This window comes from Cynocephalus volans, chromosome 7, assembly GCF_027409185.1.
Source record: "Cynocephalus volans isolate mCynVol1 chromosome 7, mCynVol1.pri, whole genome shotgun sequence".
NCBI classification, from domain to species: Eukaryota; Metazoa; Chordata; class Mammalia; order Dermoptera; family Cynocephalidae; genus Cynocephalus; species Cynocephalus volans.
In genome coordinates this window covers 143,719,144-143,737,199 of record NC_084466.1, presented here as the reverse complement: position 1 = coordinate 143,737,199, position 18,056 = coordinate 143,719,144, and the positions used below count along the sequence as shown (strand labels likewise).

At 42.9% G+C, this 18,056-nt stretch overlaps 1 protein-coding gene across 6 annotated transcripts in view; it reads left to right on the top strand.

Moving 5' to 3' along the window:
• The window catches only part of NRAP (nebulin related anchoring protein), a 66,473-nt gene that overhangs the window by 21,082 nt on the left and 27,335 nt on the right, over positions 1–18,056 (top strand). For 5 of the 6 annotated variants that reach the window (XM_063102012.1, XM_063102013.1, XM_063102016.1 and 2 more), the window contains 11 exons: positions 2,257–2,355; positions 3,283–3,387; positions 4,489–4,596; positions 4,839–4,940; positions 6,579–6,776; positions 7,779–7,883; positions 10,379–10,477; positions 11,554–11,658; positions 12,849–12,956; positions 14,443–14,754; positions 15,930–16,034. In XM_063102012.1, coding sequence (XP_062958082.1) covers positions 2,257–2,355; positions 3,283–3,387; positions 4,489–4,596; positions 4,839–4,940; positions 6,579–6,776; positions 7,779–7,883; positions 10,379–10,477; positions 11,554–11,658; positions 12,849–12,956; positions 14,443–14,754; positions 15,930–16,034 — 1,446 coding nt within the window. The remainder of the gene's footprint in view (positions 1–2,256; positions 2,356–3,282; positions 3,388–4,488; positions 4,597–4,838; positions 4,941–6,578; positions 6,777–7,778; positions 7,884–10,378; positions 10,478–11,553; positions 11,659–12,848; positions 12,957–14,442; positions 14,755–15,929; positions 16,035–18,056) is intronic. The other variant, XM_063102014.1, reaches the window with a different exon arrangement.

Sequence of the window (18,056 nt, the reverse complement as noted above, 5' to 3'; positions counted from 1 at the left end):
GTCATGGATTTTTGTCAGTGAAGATTATTTCCAATCAATCAATAATTTAACAAGTAATTAAACATGTATTTGTTGAATGCCCAGTGCTATTTTCCTTCACAATCCTTTGGGATCAGCTCAACTCCAGTAATTGACTTGGGTTTTGCTATAGGTAAATAAGTCTTCATGTCTCTCTCTCTTTTGCTCAGAATAGGAGGAGTAGGATTCAACTGGGAATCTTCTCTATTGTTTAACAGTGTCCAGGACATCGAAGGACAATCATTGGCAAACAATAGTCTATTGGATGAAAGGGGCTTTTCAAGTGTGTAATAAAGCAGGAGATAGGAAGTAGAACCCTAAACTTTGTTTCTTCTTTTCCCAGGCAGTTTGGTGGTGTTGACTTATTTGTTGCACCTTAATGAAATCCAAAGTTAAACTTGACCACTGCCAATGCTACTTCCTTCCTTTTTTGGCTGCATACATTACCTTGAAAACTTGCAGATCAAAATCACCTCATTAAAATTTGAGTGTGTGCTTCTGCAGGAGAACTCTAGAAATCATGCCTAAGAAATAGTACAAACATAACAAGATAGATTCCTGCAACTTTGTACTCTCATTATAACGTGACTTACTACTACATTTGTCTATATAAAACTCTGGATCAAACTGTGCACCTGAAATATAGCTAGCCCACCTGGGGAAGGCTGATACAAGAATTAAACTAGACTGGATTAGAATATTAGTTGAGTTTGGAAGTAGGTTCTAAGCTGGCAATCCATGAACCACATCCAAGCTGCAGAAATGTTTTCTTTGGCCACACAGTGTGGAAAAATAAATTGAACCAACATGTAGAAGTTGTGAGTTAACATAATAAATAATATTTTTCACCTTTTCTTGAAAAATCTGAAAACTCTGGGAAATATAGCCCTAGTTCCTGAGTGGCAGCAATTGCCTCGGACAGAGTGGTGGCTGTCTTACCCTCCTTTACCTGACCTTCCTGGCTGTGGTGCAAATTTGAGTTTGTCACTCCTAATGTGGGGACTTCAGTATTCAGAAAGTTTGGGGAATCCATTGGCAAGAACATTTTTGGTTTCTCTGTCTACTGGCCGTAAAGCCAGTAAAATAGCTATAAAATTAAATAAACAAGCATGGGTCCTTAATTAGAAAGCATTCCCTTTAGATGGACTTTATGAACACTAATAGAATTAAAATGAGACTCTCTCTTTAGCTAAGAAACCCTTTAGAATGTGGATGGAAGCAATGGCCAAGCATTTGTGATGTCACAAAGATGTGATTAATCATAGAGACTGTTAATTATGTCCTGCAGAGAACAGTAATTGTGCTCTGCAATATACTTAATGCAGAATTATCAGGAAGGAGTATGCCATTTAAAAAATACAGTTTTTGTGACAATTCATTGTGTATAATTCTGAATTCTAATAGACTCCATTATGAGATGATAATTTTTTCTCTCTGAATTAATGCATTAAGAAGGCACTGTACTCTAATCTCATTAATAGTTGACATTGAAATGACTTTATATTTTCTAGTTTTCCCTACATTCCCCATGTCCAAAATGCAGAACATGAAAAACTTTTCTCCTTGAATCATTAACTAAAAAGTACAAAGCAATGCTATCCTTTGTGTCCAAATCCAACAAAATACTTTGTGGCCCAGTGTCAGGAGCACTCTGTTTTTCCAGATCCTGTTCTAGAAGTTAAGTTGTAAGTCATTTGTTTAGTCCTGGAATACATTTCCCTGTTTGAACAATGCTAGCTCTGACTATGGGGAACCTGTTGTCTTTCTTAAAATAACAAGTAATAATAGCAAACACACTAGCTTAAGCAAGCCAGGTTTACAATGCATAGGTTACGAGCCACCATGGGAGGCAGGCTCCTGGGATTTGAATGCTAGCTCTGACACTTACTAGCTGGGTGACCTTGAGCAAGTCACTTTAGGTTTCTGTGCCTCAGTTTCCACATTGTAAGGTAGGGATAATAATAGTGCCACCCATAGGGTGGTTAGGAGCATGAAATGAGTTATTATGAGGGAAGCACTTGGGGTAGTGCCGGGCACATAGTCAGGATCATGTGTTAGTCATAATTATTATTACCTATGGGCTTGGAGTGTCTTTTGGTATAAAATGGAATCTTTGCTTCTTTTTCAAGTAATTTGAGAATTGCCAGAATCACCACTCTGTTGGGCTTAGAGGAAGGGTGCTAAGCAAATCTTACAAATTAGAGCAAGTGACATCTTCTTGTGCCCGTTTTTTCCTAGGTCAACTACAGGCAAAGCATTGACAAGTTGAAGTACAGCTCTGTGACCAATACTCCGCAAATTGTTCAAGCCAAAATCAATGCCCAGCAACTGAGTCATGTAAGTGACCTGCCCCTGCCCAGCTGGATGTGGGGTCTTGGGATTGCTTTGAGACCTCTGGCCATCTGACCCCCAAGGATTTAACTTTCATTAATGGTGGCACATCTTATTACAGCCATGAAATGACTATCCCTCCCTTTAAATTTTGTGTTATGAAAATTACAAATACATTGAAAAGTAGGGGAATTACATAATGAATCTCCATGTACCTATCACCTAGCTTCAACAACTATCACTCATGGCCAATCTTGCTTTATCTATGGGTACATCCACCTCCCTTCTCCCATATTATTTTGAAGAAACTCCTAGGTATTATACAACTTAATCTATAAATATTTCAGCATGAATCTCTAAAAGATAAAAAACTTGAACATATTCATACAATTTTAATATATCACACCAAAAAACTAACAATAACTTTTAATATCACCAATGTCCAAGGTTCAGGTTTAATTTGGGGGCACCATTGCTTCTCAGGGGATGCTGTGTTCTTCTGTCAGGAATCACATGTCTGGTTGGCTCTTTTTTGTGTGTGTGATTTAAGATGACTTTTTTCCAATGTGGGCAAGAATTTAATGATTCCTCATTGAGTATCTACCCTGCATGTAGCAAGATGTTCAGCACTGCAGTAAGTTAAAAAAAAAAAAAAGTAAGTTTCATACCCTCAAGTGCTATAAGAGAAGTTGCTGATGTAGTCACAGGGCACTTTTGCAAATTCACCACTTGGAGTTGTTTTACTTTTTATTTGTCATCTTTAATCTATTAATTCAAAACATTCACAAAATTAAAGGATTCCTTGTAATATTTTCTTTCCAGAAACTCCTTCCCAGCTCTGGGTCTAAGGGGAAAGTGGGAAAGAGAGTATTTTACCCAGTGTTCTCTCTCTGCCCATATAAAAACCCTGCAGATTTATTTTAAATCCAACAGGTGAATTACCGTGCTGCCTATGAGAAAAATAAGTTGAATTACACATTGCCGCAGGATGTACCTCAGCTGGTGAGGGCCAAAACCAATGCTGAACTCTTTAGTGAGGTGAGCAAATGACATGGGAGATGGCGGTGGGGTAATGTATAGATGTGAAAGCAAAGATACCAAGACAGTCCATCAAGGAGGGTGGATTCTGTTCCCAAGAAAGGTTTATCAAAGACATTCATTGTGTTATAATTTTGAATTTTGCTGTCTCATGGCACATGGTAGCTCTTTAGGGATAAATTAGTCATAGCAATTTAATTCTCATTATATGAGCATGTGTACGGGATGCATGTGAACACACATACACATCCATCATCAGCATCCTGGTTACTTCACTGGTCATTTGCTGTGTGGAGGAAACTTAGGTTCTAAGAAAACCAATCTTAATCATCAGATTCTTCCTGGAATCACAACCGGGCTATGTTTAGGCTTCTCATTCTGGATGAGATTTGTGGGGCAGCAGAAGATAAAAAAGGAACTAACATTTTTTGAATACCTGTTCTCTGCTGAGGTAGGCACTTTACGAATAGAATTATCATAACCCCAGGACCTTTTTTAGGGACACAGTTAGTGGCATGGGCTTTGGAATCAGATAGACCTGGGTTCAGATGTTGGCTCTGCCGTTTTTTATATGTATGTAACCCTAGGTGATCTCTTTAATTTCTTGGAGTCTCACAGGCCTAATGCAAAGATTTGCAGTTAATGAGTAGAAAGCATTTAGGAAAGGGCCAATAAACAGTAGCTGTTATTATCATGGCAGTATAAATACCTTACATCTTTGTTTCACTTTACCAGTTTAGCATTTGTTTTCTTACACTCTATCCAACTTATTTTCATAGAACCTGAGAAAGATAATATGATACTCTTTTTGCAGATGGTAAACTGAGGCACAAAGAGGTAATTGCTTAAGGTCACATGACCTGGAAACAACACAGCGAGGAGGAACACATGGGTCCTCTCTTTGTTCTGTCCCTGCATGGCTCTACAGCTAAGGAATCAATTAACTGTGTTAATAACCACTGTTATCACTTCGATAATAACAGCCAAGATTCTGGACTCTAAATAGATGAAGAAACAAACTTTGCTTTAAAAAAAAAAATCTTCCACTTTTGGCAGGAATATGTATAGTAACTCCTATTCACCTGTGCTTTTGTTTGTCAGGTGAAGTACAAAGAAGGCTGGGAAAAGACAAGAGGGACAGGATTTGAGATGAAGCTGGATGCAATGTCTCTGCTGGCGGCCAAAGCCTCTGGGGAGCTTGCTAGCAATGTAGGTTTTCTCTCATTAACTCAGACATGCATAAGAAATGGTTCCAATAAAATGTCAGTGGTCCTGCGGAAAAAAATAATGACTGTTAACATTGTAAACATCGCAATACTTTAATCTTCTTCTGGATTTGCCAAAGACTGGGAGGTGTTTTTTCAGAATTGCTCCCTTTGCACTTGTTAAAACTACAGCCCTTTAGATGGCAAAGTTTCTCTCTCACAGTAGACTTTCTTCTTTCTCTCAAGATTAAATACAGAGAAGAGTATGAAAAAACAAAAGGCAAAGCCATGGGAACTACCGACTCCAGGCTTCTGCACTCCCTGCAGGTTGCCAAGATGAGCAGCGAGGTAAACTCTTTTTCTACCCCCCAACCCCTTCCTTAGAGTTGTGTTACTTTAAAAGTTTTTCCTGGGCCTACTTCACCTGGGACTGTTACCTTTTTATTGACTTCCACCTGCAACTCTTCTCTTTCCTGGCTTGCATAAGAAGTTTGTTTGGTTTCTTTATTTTGCCAAAGCATATGATTCTTTTAAAGTAGATGAGGAGTGTGGCCTTAAGGGTGAAAGTATCTACTGGTCAAGGTCCAAGGGTGTTCTGCCACATTTATTTATGCCACAGATGTTTTCCAAGCAACTACTATGGGCAAGATACTGTATGGGACACTGGGACAGTAAGAACAAACAACATGTAACAAGATCCTCCCTCGTGGGGATTAACTCTACTGGGAGCGTTAGGCAGTAACTCCTGTCTATTATGGCGATGTTCTAGACAAATCCTGAGACCATAAACACACATGGCATTCAAAATATTTTGTAATCAACTGGCGCATCCCAGGCTCCAAGCATCCAGAATGATGTTGCTTGTAAACAACTGTAATGGCTAGAGATTAATTTTGGTAAATGTCACCTACCAAAAGCCTTTGGGGAAGAAGAGTTCTGCTAGAAGGGACAGATCTGGTTTCTAATCAAGTCTTCCATGCCAATGCTGAACAGGCAAAAAGGACACCTGAGCATGGAGTGTCTGCTCCAAGCTGTGAGACTAGCTGCTTGGAGAAAAGGTGCTTATGCCGCTCTGATGGTGCAGTTGGATATAAGGACCTGACAAGTTATTACGGAGCTATGGCTTGGGTAGAATAAGAGAGTTGGCAACCAGGCTGCCATTCTGGATGTGTCTAAAGAACAAGCCCTGTGAAGTGCATAGGCATGAAGCATAAAGAGGCAGTGAGAATTTGGCTTCAGTTTAGGTAGAGAACAGATTGGTATCTTATATTTGCAGTTGGAACAATTGGGGACCAAAAAGATTATGTCTTGTCCAAAGTTCTGTGGAAGTCAGTATAGTGGAAGAGAGGTAGAGAATTAGACCCTAGACCTGTTACTACCTGGCACCACACTCCTTCTACAGTAGCACACTACCTCTACCTTTCCCCATGACTACACCATCATCACTGTCACTGTCACCATCACCACCACCGTCATCAATGTCATCTTCATTGCTAACATTTATCAAGTGTTTGCTATGTGACAGTCCCTGTACTAAGCATGTTTCAGCTACTATTTCATTTACTTATCACGACAGTCCACCCCACTGCCCAAGGAAAATGAGCTGTTAGGGAGGTGATTTGGCTTTCTGGAGGTCCCTCAGTTGGTAAAGAGCAGATCAGGTTTGAACTCAGGCTTGTGTGGTTCTGAATCTCAAGCTTTGTTATTCTGCCTCTTAAAGCTTCTACAGAAACCATGGATAGAGCATTCTCCTCCTGGAGCAGCCAGGTAAAAAGATTTAGGATTGACAAGAGGCAGTTTCCCAGAGACAAAGTAGTCTGGAACCTCAGCTCCCCAGCGACACTGCCTTGCAGAGCCAGAAATTGGGTCACACCTTTCTGACAGATGGGTGGCATTGTGCAGAAAGCCTGTCGCTCTTCCCTGTGTTTCACATCACTCCTGCAAGGGCAGGCTTTAACTAATGGGCCTTGTTTTGGTACACTGAAGGTTGAATATAAGAAAGGCTTTGAAGAGAGTAAGACCCACTTTCACCTGCCCATGGATATGGTCAACATCAGGCATGCCAAGAAGGCCCAAGCTCTCGCCAGTGATCTGGACTACAGGAAGAAGCTGCATGAATACACCGTGCTGCCTGAAGACATGAAGACTCAGTGGGCCAAGAAAGCCTATGGGCTCCAGAGTGAGGTGAGCCCTCCCCCATGCCAGTTCTCCCCATGTGTCTCTTGAAATCAGATACACTTTCAGAGTGATTTTCAACCTGTGCATGAGTCTATTACAAAAGTCAGAGGATGAGGAAGAATTGCTGGAGATGTGCTGGGCCCAGGGAGAGCAGATGAGGAGGGAGACATAGAGTAGAGACAATGGGGACTTGAGGACAGAGGACTGGGGCTCAGAGCTACTGGGAAAGTAACATGTGTTGGTGGTGGGGATGAGCAAATGTTGGAAATGTAAGTAAATCTTGGAAATTTAGCAGGTTGGCAAAGAAGGTCCTTAGTCAAAAAATATGAGAAATGCTCTTTTTTGGTGAAATGGTGGCAATTTCATCACTGTAGTCCGTTTCTGTTGCTTATAAAAGAGTACCTGAAACTGGGTAATTTATAAAGAAACAGAATTTATTTCTCACAGTTTCAGAGGCTGGGAAGTCCAAAGTGCAGGGAACATATCTGGTGAGAGCCTCCTTCAATGGGGGTGACTTTCCATAAAGACGCAGGGTGTCACATGGCAGATGGCTTGAGCGAGAGAGAGAACTGAGCTTCTCACTTGTTTTCTTTATAAAGCCATCAGAACCATGCCTGTGACCACCATGAAACCATCAATGGATCAATCCATTCACTAGGGCATGGTCCTCACAATCTAATCACCTCTTCAAGGCCCTTCCTTTCAGTTACTGTAATAGGATTTCCCACCCTCTTAATGGTGTCACAATGGGGATTAAAGTTCAGCATGAGCTTTGGGGAAATGAACATATCCAAACTATATCAAACACTAAGGTAGAACATGCTATTCTCATTACAAAGTGGGCCCATGGCTCCTCCTCCCAAATAGAGATCTGCCTGCCTGTGTAGAATAGAGAGCAGTTCCTCCAGGAAAACAAACGCAGGATCAAGATTTTCCTAACTTCTCCCGTCAACCTTGTCCTATCTGCATACATGTGTCTGATGAGAGCTTGGTGGTTTTCTCTTGCAGCTGCAGTACAAGGCCGACCTGGCATGGATGAAGGGAGTCGGGTGGCTGACTGAGGGAAGTCTTAATTTGGAGCAGGCCAAGAAGGCTGGACAACTGATCAGCGAGGTAACCTGAGCTCAGGTCCCTGACCTCTAGGAGTTCTCAGTCCTGAGTCACGGACAGTGAACTTTTCTTCTGATCCCCCCTCTCTGATTTGGGTGTGATTCAAAGGGGAGGACTTCTTCATTTTGCACCTGTATCACAATCTGAACTAACTTTCCAGACCTTTAAACTTCCTGGAGAGATCCTTTTAAGAAGCCTACCAATTTCTTTTAAGTAGCACTTGCATCCTAGAGTTGTTTGGGTTAGAAAGGGTGTAATATACAGCTCATGGGAAAAATTGATTTCTTGTGTGAGGTTTCTTCTGAATTTCTCCTGATTTCTCTGAATCAGGAAGTCTGATATTTGGAGGTCAGCATTCTGTTCTCATTATGCTGTGCCTTAAGCTCACTGCAAACTTTGGGCAAGTCACTTAACCTTCCTGATCCTCTTTCGTTCATATAAAAATAAGGAGATTGGACAGGATACTCTCCAAGGTCCCTGGAGCTCTAAGCCTGTGCTTCTTTTTATGCCATGTAAAGCTGGCTTTGGCAGCAGGCAGAGGAGGACTTTTGAAGGACATTTCATTTGGAAGTGTGACTATTTCAGCAACTTTGGGATCTTCAGAGGGGATTCTTGTTTCAGGACTAGGAAGGCTGAGTTGGCATATCGCTTGCAAATGATAATAATAGTAATAATAGCTGCCATTTATGTACTGATAATAATTATTTAATCATTGTTGTAATTTATTGGCCACTTTGAGTATGTTACATACATATTGCTATTTATAGGTCACAACAGCTCCATGTGAGTAGATACTATGATTATCCTATTAATATTACCATTTTACATATAAAAGAATGGAGACTAAAGCCACATTTTGAGTAAGTGGCAGAGCTGGGATGTGTACCCAGCGTGATTGATCCAATTTTCCAGCTCTTGACCACCAGGTAATATTGCATCCCAATATCAATATAAATAAATAAATTTTAAAAAAATAAAATAAATTTATTTTTATTTTTCCACTGCAGTCACCCTCCTCTCAGACAAAGACTCATTTCAGGGTTAGAATATATAAATAAGGAAGGTAGTGAGAAAACAATAACCCTCTAGGGTTTCTATTACCTAGCTTCTTGGAGGCCAGTTAAAATCTAGGTGGAGCAACCAGAGTCCTGTCTGTCACGGATAGGGGTGTGACGGGGGAGGACACAACCAGTTGGCCCTTCAGCCTCAGGAATGTCAGTTTCCAGCTCCCTTCCTGTGTTGCCGACCAAATTTCTAGCTCCTTGCAGGCCAGGAGGATATCACTTCCTTCACCTTTTTTAATACTCCTGTTGTGCTCTGCATGGAGTGGATTGATTCTTGGCTCCTTTTTAAGTACTTAGGATTTGACCAAAGCAGCATCTGGGATAAACGTGAATTTCCAGCAATGGAAGGGCAATGTGACTTCCTTCAATTATGTGGTGAAGGAGTTTTCCCTTTCAACACAATGGAACTGGAAAGGAAAATTAGAAGTCTCTTCGGAATATTTTCTCTAGAATTTTTTTTTTCCTAACGGTTTGAAATTGGAGTTTCCAATGTTCCATCACTATTTCAGGTTCAGTTGGTATCTGTAACCCTTTTACTGGTGACACTGGGAATTTTGCTGGAACTAGGCTGTGAGCTCATCTCTCATCTCCCCACCATGCAAAGCTTTTGCCTCAGCAAGCTGTCCTCAGTGGCCACCTTTTCCATCGACTTTGGCAACCCCGGTGGAAAAGTCAGAGGAGCTAATCTTCAGGAAAGACAAGAAGTCTCCCTAGGGGGACAAAATTAGCACATTTGAAAATTTGCCAATTAATTTGTGGCTGTGAGACAGGGACACTATGAGGACCAGACCTCAGTGACTTGGAAAATAAGAAACTGGAAAGGTGAATCCCACCTGAGCGCCAGCATTACGTTTGTAGCTCCTGGTGTTTCCTCACCTTTAGAGCTGACACTTCCTGGATAATCATGATAATGCAATGGATAGTGGCTATGACTGTGCACTAAACACTCAGTGCCAAGGCCTGGACTCACATGTGGAGGGTGACATTAAAGCCTCCGCTCTACTGCAGAGTGAGGGAGCTTTTATGGTTGTCCTCACGGTATAGTTGAGGCAAGGATGGCTCGGGTAGATCAAGTTATGTGCCCAATGTCAAGAAGCTGGGAAGTGGTGGAGGTGAGATTTGAACCTTGATCCTCCACCTCACCCTTTATAAATCCAGATTTAAAAAATGGATACATCCCGGGGCACACGGTGTAATACTGGATTTACTGAGGGAAAAAATTTAAGTTCCCATTCAGTAACAGCAACTGAAACAAGCTCACTAGAGCAGGCTGTCTCAGGGCTGTGTGGTTCTGTTTAAGCTGCAGGACCAACTGGAACATTCCCCCCATGGTAATGCTTGGGCCACAGAAAACGTGTGTGTATGTGCTCTTGTGTCTGATGGTAGTGGACAGCCCAATCCTAATGCTATGGGGTTCCTTTTCTTTGGAAACAGAAAAAATACCGGCAGAGGGTCGATGAGCTGAAATTCACCAGTGTGGCCGACAGCTCCCAGATGGAGCACGCCAAGAAGAGCCAGGAGCTGCAGAGCGGGGTGAGTCCTGGCTGCCCTTTCTCCACCAAGCTGCTGTGTCATGGGCCTGGGAACCTCCAGGGACAACAGCAGGTGCTGCCCAAGCACGATCCAGGAACCAAAGAACCTTCCCTTTAAATAGGTTGGGCCCAGCTTCCTGCCAGCTCCCAGGCTGTTTCTGGGACCTGGACACTGGCTCTCCCTGCTTTACCCACCACGCTTCTTTCCTGGTTGTTAGGATAAAGCAGGACTGACTTTATTCCTTTCCCGATTTTGGTATTCCCTAGTTCCTTCTTTCTTCTTTCTCTTTCTTCTACCTCTCATCAAAGACTCTATATTTGTGGAGCCAGTAGAGAATTATCTTGGAAGAGGACAGCGTTTGCTCGTGGGCTGTGTGTAGGTCATGCCCTCTTGAGCTCAAATATGGGAGGGAGAACAACGAGGCACCACGTACGTTATTTACAGATTAGTGTTCAACACCGAGCTGGGGCCATAGTTGCCGCAATATGGCCAGGACCTTCCTAGCTTTCCTTCCTAAAGGTCCAGGTACACCTGCCAGAAAGCACGCTATCAACATAATCCAGCATCAGCATAAAGCCACTGTTCAGAAACTCAGGTCAGGGATAGGGGGGAAGGTAGAGAGACAGAGCAAGGGTGGTAACTCTTCTGTGGAGGAGATGTTTGCCTGTGCTGGTTTTTTGTCACTGCTCTCTTTCCCGGTGTCAGTACCTATGAACACATTAAGGTTGATTATAGAGGGGCAGAAGGCAGAGGATGCTTCTTATTTTTCCCACTTAGGGAATCTGTGCTAATCTGAACCCTCTGATTGGGTATTTTTTATGGCCATGGATAGTGTAGACCGTGATAACTTGGGGGAGGTCAATGGCATCTCAAGGGAAAGGTATGAAAACAGAAACCTGGGAGAAGTTTTCAGGTTGATCCCTGGCTTGAGACCTCATTGACTGTATCTGCCACCCAGTGCCTGGTCTTGTGGGTTCCTGTGCAAGTCAGAGAAGTGCCAAGACATGACAAGTGATGCCACCCCATCCACACCCACCTCTGCCACCTTCTCCTGACTCAACATTCTCTCCCAACAGGTGGCCTACAAGGCAGGAAACGAGCAGTCTGTCCATCAGTACACCATCAGCAAAGACGAGCCTCTTTTCTTACAGGCCCGAGCCAATGCTGCAAATCTCAGCGAGGTACAGCAAGCGGGAATGGGCAGCCGTGGGCTTTTGTCCGCTGTGTGTATAGACACCTGGTAAACAAAACTCACCAGCCACATTGGTAGTTTCTGTGTCAACTGAGGTGACATACATCTGCTTGTTCTAAAAACAGCTTACCCAGCAGATCTGGCCCCTGATCGGTGTTTTAGGGGGAGGGGAGGACAACCTTTCACAGGAATGAGCTGGTGGGAGACTTGAGCCACTGAATATGTTAGGGGGCAGGAGGCAGTGGCTCTTCCAGGGGTCTGAGCTGAAACAGCATAAGAGTAGTGCTAGAGGGGAGTGAGGAAGAGCTCAGACGTGAGCTCCACACTGTCTAGGTTGGATCCTTGGTTTTGCCACTTACCAGGTGTGTGACCTTGGGCACATTCTTTATTCTCAGTCATACCATGGTAACATGAAGCTAATACAAGTCACTTCCTCACTGGGTTGTCATGAGGCTCCAGCGAGCTAATATGCATAAAGCAGGGGGAGGAGGAGCAGGTTAGGGCATGCGCAGCAGCAGCCACTCGACATCCAAGTGTCCAGAGCCCCAACTGTCCCCCTCTCTGTGTCTTCTAAGGGTGGCCTTTCTTGGCTCTCCTTGCCCAGCTCCCAGGTCTTTGGGGTACAGACCTGAGTAATAGTCGGGGAGAAGAATTGAAAGGGGAAACAGAGGTTCAGTTGATTCACACACAGAAAGGGAAGAGAACCTTCCAGAAGAAAGATCTTGAAATCTGGAGGAAGGAGCAAGAGTGGGAATAACAGCAGCAAGGAAAAGCCCCAGATGGAGAGGGGCTGGGGGCCAGGAAAGAGAAAGGTGCAGCTGGAGCCACTGCTGGCTGGGAGGTGTGTGAACAGGTGGAGAACAGACTTTTCAGAAATGTCGCTGTGTCGTGCGGTGGTATTCCACCTTTGGCATATCTTTGAGACTTCCGTGAAGACTCCTAGTATTTTGCAAGGCTTCTGGAGTTCAGCTGCTGCTTCTTTTGATGGAATCCCTATGTGTCAAGAGGCCTCAAAGCAGGAACAGGAAGGCCTGATTGTATTCAGGCTACATGATTTCTATGGCTCTCAGAGTTTCTATGGAAGATTGTAATTGGTATTTCCTTCCTAGACAGTTCATTACAGATTCTAGAGAAACTCTCTTATATGAGAATAATCTCTTCTTTCTCAAATCCCCCTAGAAACTGTATAAGAGCAGCTGGGAAAACCAGAAGGCAAAAGGGTTTGAGCTATGTCTGGACTCCTTGCCTTTCCTGGCAGCCAAAGCCAAGAGGGACCTGGCCAGTGAGGTGAGTACACCCTGGTCTTGCCCAAGAGGCCATGGAGTCCTGCCTTTTTATATCTGGGAGTCTCAAAGTGTCTGGGTAGGTTCTTAATCTCACTGAACCGCAGGGTTATTATCTATAAAACAGGGATAATAATAAACACCTTGCAATGAGATCATCATGTCAGCGCCTAGCAAACTGCTTACCACACATTGGTTTTTGTAAGTGGTAACTGTTAATTATTAGTCATAGCAAGAGTAATAGTCCAAATTCCTTACTTTACAGATAAACTGATGCTCAGAGACATTTCATGACTTTCTAAAGATGGTGTAGCCTATTATGGTTAAGAATACAGGTTCTGGTATCAGATAGATCTTGGATAATAAAATCCCAGCTCTACCACCTGCTAGCATTGTTACTGTAGGCAGGTCATTTAACCTTTCAAAATCTCAGTTAATGTGCTAGTAAGTTGAAAATTACAGAATAAATGAACTGATGTATATTAAGTGTTTTATAGTCTAATGCAATCTGAGTCCAGAGTGAGATAAGGCCTGGAATGTAAATCAAACTGTGCTTCCTTCATCGAGAAAGTCGTGCTTAAAAAAAAATCAGCTGAACCGAACGGTGCTTTGGCGATATTATCTACATTCTGATATAAGCTTCTTATCCTGTCGGCTGGTAACATTTTACAAACCAGCACTGGTCTGTGGACATACTTCGAGTGGCACAGGTTTATCCCATGCCTGGCTCATAGTAAGTGTTTGATAAACGGTGGCAGATATTGATGCTGTTGTTGTTGGCAGAGACGAGAGTGGAGCTGAATCTCCCGATGGCCGTGGTAATGATAATGTTGAAAATAATGCCACACACTGTATCATATTACAGTTTTTAAAGCATTTCCATATTTATTCTTTCTTCTGGTTCTCATTATTCTTGGCCTAGTGTTTTTTTTGGTTTATTTTTTCAGGCAACATGTTACCTTTTGCTCTCCATACTTCTAAATATATATCTGTATCCCAGTTCTTTAACTTGAGCTGCTTTCTTAAACAGCAATTGCATTTTGGATATTCTGTGTCTTTTTCATTTTGTGACTACTTTTTTTTTTTTTTTATAATGTTCTCACTCCTATCAAAACAGATTGTAAGGTGACTTTCATGGAAAACAACAGGCTACTTAAAAATAAATCCAGAAAGAATGATCTCAAATAATTAGAGAACAGATGGATTTTCACTAGAAAACTGGTAGAACACTGTTAAAATAGCTGACTTTTCAGTTGAGTTCTGAGCTTTCCGGCAGCCAAGGTGAAAAGGGAAATAATGGATAGTAACACTTTATTTCACTGTTGGATGAAAGGAACTGTATCAGTTGTTCAAAGGAGGCAAACTTTTTATGACTAATTCTAATAGGATTCTGTCGAATGGCTTCATTTTAACTCTCATGCCTGTGGTTTGAAGCTTAACAGTTTCTTTAGGACATTCTCATGTGTTCCTGCTCTATTCCTCTTATTTAGGTGAAGTACAAGGAGAATTATGAGCGGTCCAGAGGGAAGCTCATTGGGGCAAATGGTGCACAGGGAGATTCGCAAATGAGCCACTCGCTGCAAATGTCCAAGCTGCAGAGTGAACTGGAGTACAAGAAGGGATTTGAGGACACCAAAGCTCAGTGCCATGTCTCTCTGGACATGATCCACCTTGTCCATGCTCGCAAGGCACAGCATTTAGCCACAGACATAGGCTACAGGACAGCATCGCATCACTTTACGGCTTTGCCCACAGACATGAAAGTGGAGTGGGCCAAGAAGGCCTATGTCTTACAAAGTGACGTAAGCTCTGCATGTACACGTGTGCATGTACATGTGTGTATGTGTGTGCTAGGGCTGGCGCAGATGTTTCCCCGAACCCTTCAAGACAACAGTTTATGCTTCTGAGATATCTGTTTCTAAATCCCTAAATGGAAACATTTTGCTTCCTAATGGTTTGACTTTCATTCAAACTATACCTATTTCAGATTTTGTATTAACGAAAAGAAAAATCATACAGCTACTTTTCCCTTCTTAGAATTCTGATCCACCCCTGTTTTCCAGGCTTCTTTTTATTGCCGAGGGGAAATGTGTTTGTGACATTCTTGGCTATGGCCCACTATGGTAGAGCTTCCCTGGTAACTCGTCCCAACTTTAGTAGTCCCCATTTTTGGAATGAGCAGCTCGCTAGTCTTCAGCAACCCCTGTCCCTTCCTCCCTGTGTCCCCACCTGGTTCTGTTTTCTTTCTGTCTTCAGTTGACTCTTGCATAAGAATGTGGGTGAACCGAAAAGGCAGGTCAGCTGCAGGCAGATTGTTACACGTGTGTGTGTGTGTGTGTGTGTGTGTGTGTGTGTGTGTGTAGACACACCCTTCCTGGTAGAGGTGTTTCATGATAGATAGATGATATGCTAGTTTTAGAAAGTGTCTGTTTAAATTGCTTTCCATTAAAATTACCCATTCAATGGCAAGTAAAGAAATGAGAAATACCTCCCTCACCAAGGTGCGTGGGAAGGAATCAGCACCGTGGGAAGGAATCAGCACCGTGGGAAGCCTCGGATGTCTTGTGAAATTCCCTCAAATAGCTTCCACCTGGGTTCTGTTGTGAACTCTCAGTTTCTTCTCCTCTGCGTGTCATTTTAAATAAGAAAACTGCTAATACAGACAATGAGGCTGCGCTTCTTTCCTTGGTAGCCACGAGTCCATAATGAGAAACAAGATGACCTAGCCTCTCCTGGTGTACCCCCAATAGTGCTGGGTGGGACCTGAAGCCACCATCTGCAGGGAGGGCTCCTATTAAAGGGGAAATCCATTTACATTTTGGAGCCCTACCTATGACTGTGCAGAAATGGATAAGACAAAAGTGGCATCTAATTTGACCCAGCTAGCATTGGGAGCCGCTAATAGCCCTGTAAAATGTCTGTGCACCAACAATGGCCTGCCGTTTTTTTTTTTTTTTTTTTCTTTCTCCTTTGTCAGAACCAATACAGGGCAGATGTGAAGTGGATGAAAGGCACGGGCTGGGTCGCCACGGGGTCATTAAATGTGGAGCAGGCGAAGAAGGCAGGAGAACTCATTAGCGAGGTGAGATTTCCTGACAGCGTGTAACAGGCCTGGCTGCATTAGGCGTGCGGCGTTTCTGTATAAAATTAAAATAATTTCCACTCAAAAGGCAAAGAAAAAGGCAAAGCCACATGAAAGGCCTCAAAAGCCAGACTAGGGCTGGTAATTAGAGGGAAACCACATACCAAATACACACCAGTAGGGGCCTATAGAGCCCTGGCAAAAACAAAGTGGGTGACAAATGATATTATAAATAATAATGACAATCAAACGGAGCTCAATTGCTACCCACCACCTTGCCTTTTTAATGAAGCAACACAGGAGAGATGATGAAAAGATACATTTATTGCACCCAGAAAGCCCTTTGGTGACCGTATATACATTTCTCCCTCTCTCTGCCACAGTGTAAACAGTTTTTGAATATTCATGTAGTGTCCAGCACATGACGTGGTTCTCTCTCGGGGGGGTATCTCCCTTCTACTTATTCACCCCCGCCTACCTGTAGCCACCCTGGCTGGACCCTAAGGCAGGACTGTTTATAAAAGAACCATTTTGTCACCTTTTAGGACAATATTACTGAGCAGCTCTTTTGAAGAAAGATCATGGTTTCTCAACGTCAGCACTATTGACATGTTGGTAATTCTTTGCTGTGGGGCCATCCTGTAACTTATGGGATGTTTAGCTGCATCCCAGTCTCTTCTCACTCGATGCCAGTAGCACCCTCTGCCCCGATGTGACAACCAAAATGTCTCCAGACATTGCCAAATGTCCCTTAGGGGACAGAATTGCCCCCAGTGGAAAAAAACTGGACTAGGGATACCAAGTATTTGCTGGCTCACGCTCACACAGAGGAATGAACACCATCAAATCCATTTCTCTTGATGTCTGTTTGTGGAGGGACTTGCCCAGAAGGCAAGTGGGTGTTTGCTTAGTTGCTTTCTGAGTAGCCTGGTCTTTCTGGACTTTTCTGGGTGGGCAAGATACCATAATGGCCATAGCCCCAGAAGACTTTAGCTTTGGCAATGAGCCTCCTGGGACCTTGTTTGGAGGAGACTTTCTTACTGAGTGGGTAGTTAAAATAGAAAGATATCTGTGTTGGTTTTTCAAACACATTTGCCCAGCAATGATATTTTCCCATAGGAGAGCATTCTAGTTACCTTACATGTTGTGGAGCTGATTTCAAAAATGGCCTTGCTCTGATGGGCCTAATGTTTAGGGACTTTGGTCAACATTTAAGGCTTAGAAGACCCTGGAAACTCAGTGGGGACAGTACTGTCCTAAGTTGTTCAGTCTAGTTAAGGAGAGACCCTCTTAGGAGGATGAACATGAAAAATGGACAGGAATAAGGATTTAGGTTTGAGGACTGTGACCCAAAACTCTCGATAGTGGGCCCACTCATAAAAAGAAACAAAAAATAAGGACTGAAATATGCATCACTTAGGCTTCAGAATTGATTCCTTCATGTGTCTAAGTCTGGCAGCCAAGGGTTATTTGGGGAACCATTAACCCCACAGTGGTCTTAATTTGTCACCTCATTTTGCAGACTTTCTCAACAAATTTGCTCATTTTCCTTGATGGTCTTGATGGTCTTGCCTCATACCAGTTCTTAGACTTCAGTATATCAGGCAAGACATCTTTTTTTTTTTTTTTTTTTTTTGGCGGCTAGCCAGTATGAGAAACTGAACCCTTGACCTTGGTGTTATAAGCCCATGCACTAGCCAACTAACGGCCAGCCCAAGGCAAAACATCTCTCAGCAACTTTCCCCTCCCATCTCATTTCAGGTGGGTGTATTTCCAGGATACTGTTAAATTGAGCTGATCTCTTAACTTTCAGAGAGAATGCCAGGTTCTGTTGAAAGAGCCACAAATGCACACACACACACACACACACACACACACACACACACACACACACACACACACACACACACACACACCCCTATGTCTAAAGCAGGAGTCAGCAAGCCTTTCCTATAAAGGACGAGATAGTAAATATTTTTGGCTTTGCAGGTCACATGGTCTCTGTCACAACTAACTAGAATA